Source organism: Cebus imitator, unplaced genomic scaffold, assembly GCF_001604975.1.
Source record: "Cebus imitator isolate Cc_AM_T3 unplaced genomic scaffold, Cebus_imitator-1.0 Scaffold71, whole genome shotgun sequence".
In the NCBI taxonomy this organism is placed as follows: Eukaryota; Metazoa; Chordata; class Mammalia; order Primates; family Cebidae; genus Cebus; species Cebus imitator.
Genome location: NW_016107386.1, coordinates 4336641 through 4339327, shown reverse-complemented (window position 1 = coordinate 4339327; position 2687 = coordinate 4336641). Strand labels below are relative to the sequence as shown.

The following is a 2687-nucleotide window of genomic DNA, read 5'->3' as shown; positions in this document are numbered from 1 at the left end:
AAAAAAAAAAAAAAAAAGAAAATAACTATAGTAAACCCATTACATGTTTACATAACATTTTTTATGAAAAAGAAATGTTCCTAAACAACAAAATAGCAAAAGAATGGCAAATTTTATATTTTTGCAAGTTTCTTCAATATGTTTTAATGGAAGACAGCTGGATTCTCATACCCGTTGCTTCATTCAGTCTAACGTGTCAAGTAGCCTCTTGAAAACGCCTCTTCACGGAGGTTGCAGTGAGCCGAGATCCTGCCACTGCACTCCATCTTGGGTGACAGAGTGAGACTCAGTCTCAAAAGAAATAAAAAAATAAAACGCCTGTGAGTGAAAAAGGCAAAAAAAAGTCTTAGTATTATTATGAAAATGGTTGTTGTCCTGCAGACTCTGAAAGAGTCTCAGAGGCCCCCAAAGCTACCTGGACTGCTACACTTTGAGAACTGCTGCTGCTTCTCCTTTGGTCTCTATAACTTTGTTGCTTGGGACAACTGCCTATTCTGCCTTCTGTCATAGCCGTTTTTGTACTTCTCTCCATCTTCTGGCTGGGGTTCTTTCTTGTGTGAAGCAAATAGTCCCCCTGCAGCATGGGCCAGTGCCACTGATCTGACAGCTGGTCTGGTAGCTGTCAGGAAACTTAGGGAGTTAACAATGCAGTGCTGTTAAGAGCATAGATTGACACTTAACTCTTTCACAGTTTGGGACTGATAGTCTTAAATGGGCAGTTGCAGTTTGATGTTAGCAGATGATAGGTTTTTGTTTTGTTTGTTTTTCAAAGTAAAAATTGCTTTTTTAAATTATAAAAGCAATATTGGGTAGGAAAAAAGCAATAAAGAAAAGTAAAAAGAAAATAAAAATAATTTCAAATCACACCCCACCAGGATTAGGATTGACCATTACCAGTATTTGAGAAACGTTCTCTTAGGTCTCATTGCATGAAGTGTGCATTGTTTTGGTAATTTTTAAAAAATTTTGTGCTTACAGAAAAAACTCAAAACTGTTTACATCACATTTTGTAATAGAAATACATTAATATTTATGAAGTTGTAATTATTCAGACTTTAGTAAATATTTGATTATTGTTCACCATGGTAGATACTGTGCTTGGTGTGGGTGATGATAAAGATTTCTCACATGAATACCTTACTTAGGAGACCAGGCGTGGTGGCTCACACCTGTCATCCCAGCACTTTGGGAGGCTGAGGCTGGTGGATCGCTTGAGTCTAAGAGTTTGAGACCAGCCTGGGCAACATGGCGAAACCCCATCTCTACATAAAATACAAAAATTAATCAGGTCTTGTGGCATACCTGTAGTCCCACCTACTGAGGAGGCTGAAGCACAAGAATTGCTTGAGCTCGGGAGGTGGAGGTTGCAGTGAGCTGAGATCATGCCACTGTACTTCAGCCTGGATGACAGAGCAAGGCTCTGTATTTAAAAACAAAACAAAACAAAAAAACAAAAACTAAGGCACTTTAAGTCAAGTAAAAGTGATCAGACATTTATCTGCATAAATAATAAAAGGTAGAAAGTAATTCATGTTTTAAGGAGGAACAATTGGGGTTTTATAACTCAGGAAGAGTTAAATGAGTTCAAAAGAAGGACATAAAATATTCTACTTTGGGAGAGAATGAAAATCATGGAAATGTTCCTTGGGAAATTTTATTCAAAGATGAAGCCACAAGGAACTCTGGGTGGAGGAGAAGGCATTAAGGAGGGACTGGGGAGATCTGGAGGCATAAGAAGGAATGACACCGAGTCTTGCTCTGTCACCTAGGCTGGAGTGCAGTGATGCAATTTCAGCTCACTGCAACCTCTGCCTCCCAGGTTCAAGTGATTCTCCTGCCTCAGCCTCCTGAGTAACTGGGATTACAGGCACACACCACCATGCCTTGTTAATTTTTGTATTTTTAGTAGTAATGGGGTTTTACCATGTTGGCCAGACTGGTCTCCAGCTCCTGCCTCATATGATCCACTTGCCTCAGCCTCCCAAAGTGCTGGGATTACAGCCATGAGCCACCATGCCCAGCCAATTAGCTAATATTTTTTGTTTCTTGAGACTATGCACTTTACATGAATTATCCCATTTAATCCTCACTACTATCTGAGGTAGATAGTAAAATCTATCTTGTTTTATATAAAACTAATCTAGGATCACACAATAAATAGTTGGTGAGACATGGAGTTGAAGTCTGTCCTACTTGTAAACACATATTCCTTATAATGAAGTTTAAATATATTCTGCAGGCATTGAGATGCATTGTAAGAATCTTAGCTGGAATGTGATGATGAGGTCTTTGTTTTAGGAAGATTAATTTGGCATTCGATGTACATTTTCCCAGTATAATATCTTATATATATGTATGTGTACCTATTTGAGTCTAGAGGCATCAATTCAATAATTAATGTGGTATTTTATTGCATTCATGGGTACTAGTGTACTTATCTATTTACCTATTATTGAACATTTGCATTTTGGCAGCAAAATATAAACTATTTGTGGTAAATTGGTCTGGATGGATAGAACCTTTATGAACTCTCTTTGTTCTCCATGTATTTTAGGAGCAGCAAATGGATTTCTAATGGAAGTCTGTGTTGACTCAGTGGAGTCAGCTGTGAATGCAGAAAGAGGAGGTAAGAGAAATTAGAGAATGAATGACCGTTGGCTACCCTTTTTTTTTTTTTTTTTTTTTTT

At 37.9% G+C, this 2687-nt stretch overlaps 1 protein-coding gene across 2 annotated transcripts in view; it reads left to right on the top strand.

Moving 5' to 3' along the window:
• Nucleotides 1-2687, top strand: part of CUTC (cutC copper transporter) — a 25408-nt gene that overhangs the window by 1491 nt on the left and 21230 nt on the right. For both annotated transcript variants that reach the window (XM_017531286.2, XM_017531284.2), the window contains exon 2: nt 2555-2626. In XM_017531286.2, the coding sequence (XP_017386775.1) occupies nt 2555-2626 (72 nt within the window). The remainder of the gene's footprint in view (nt 1-2554; nt 2627-2687) is intronic.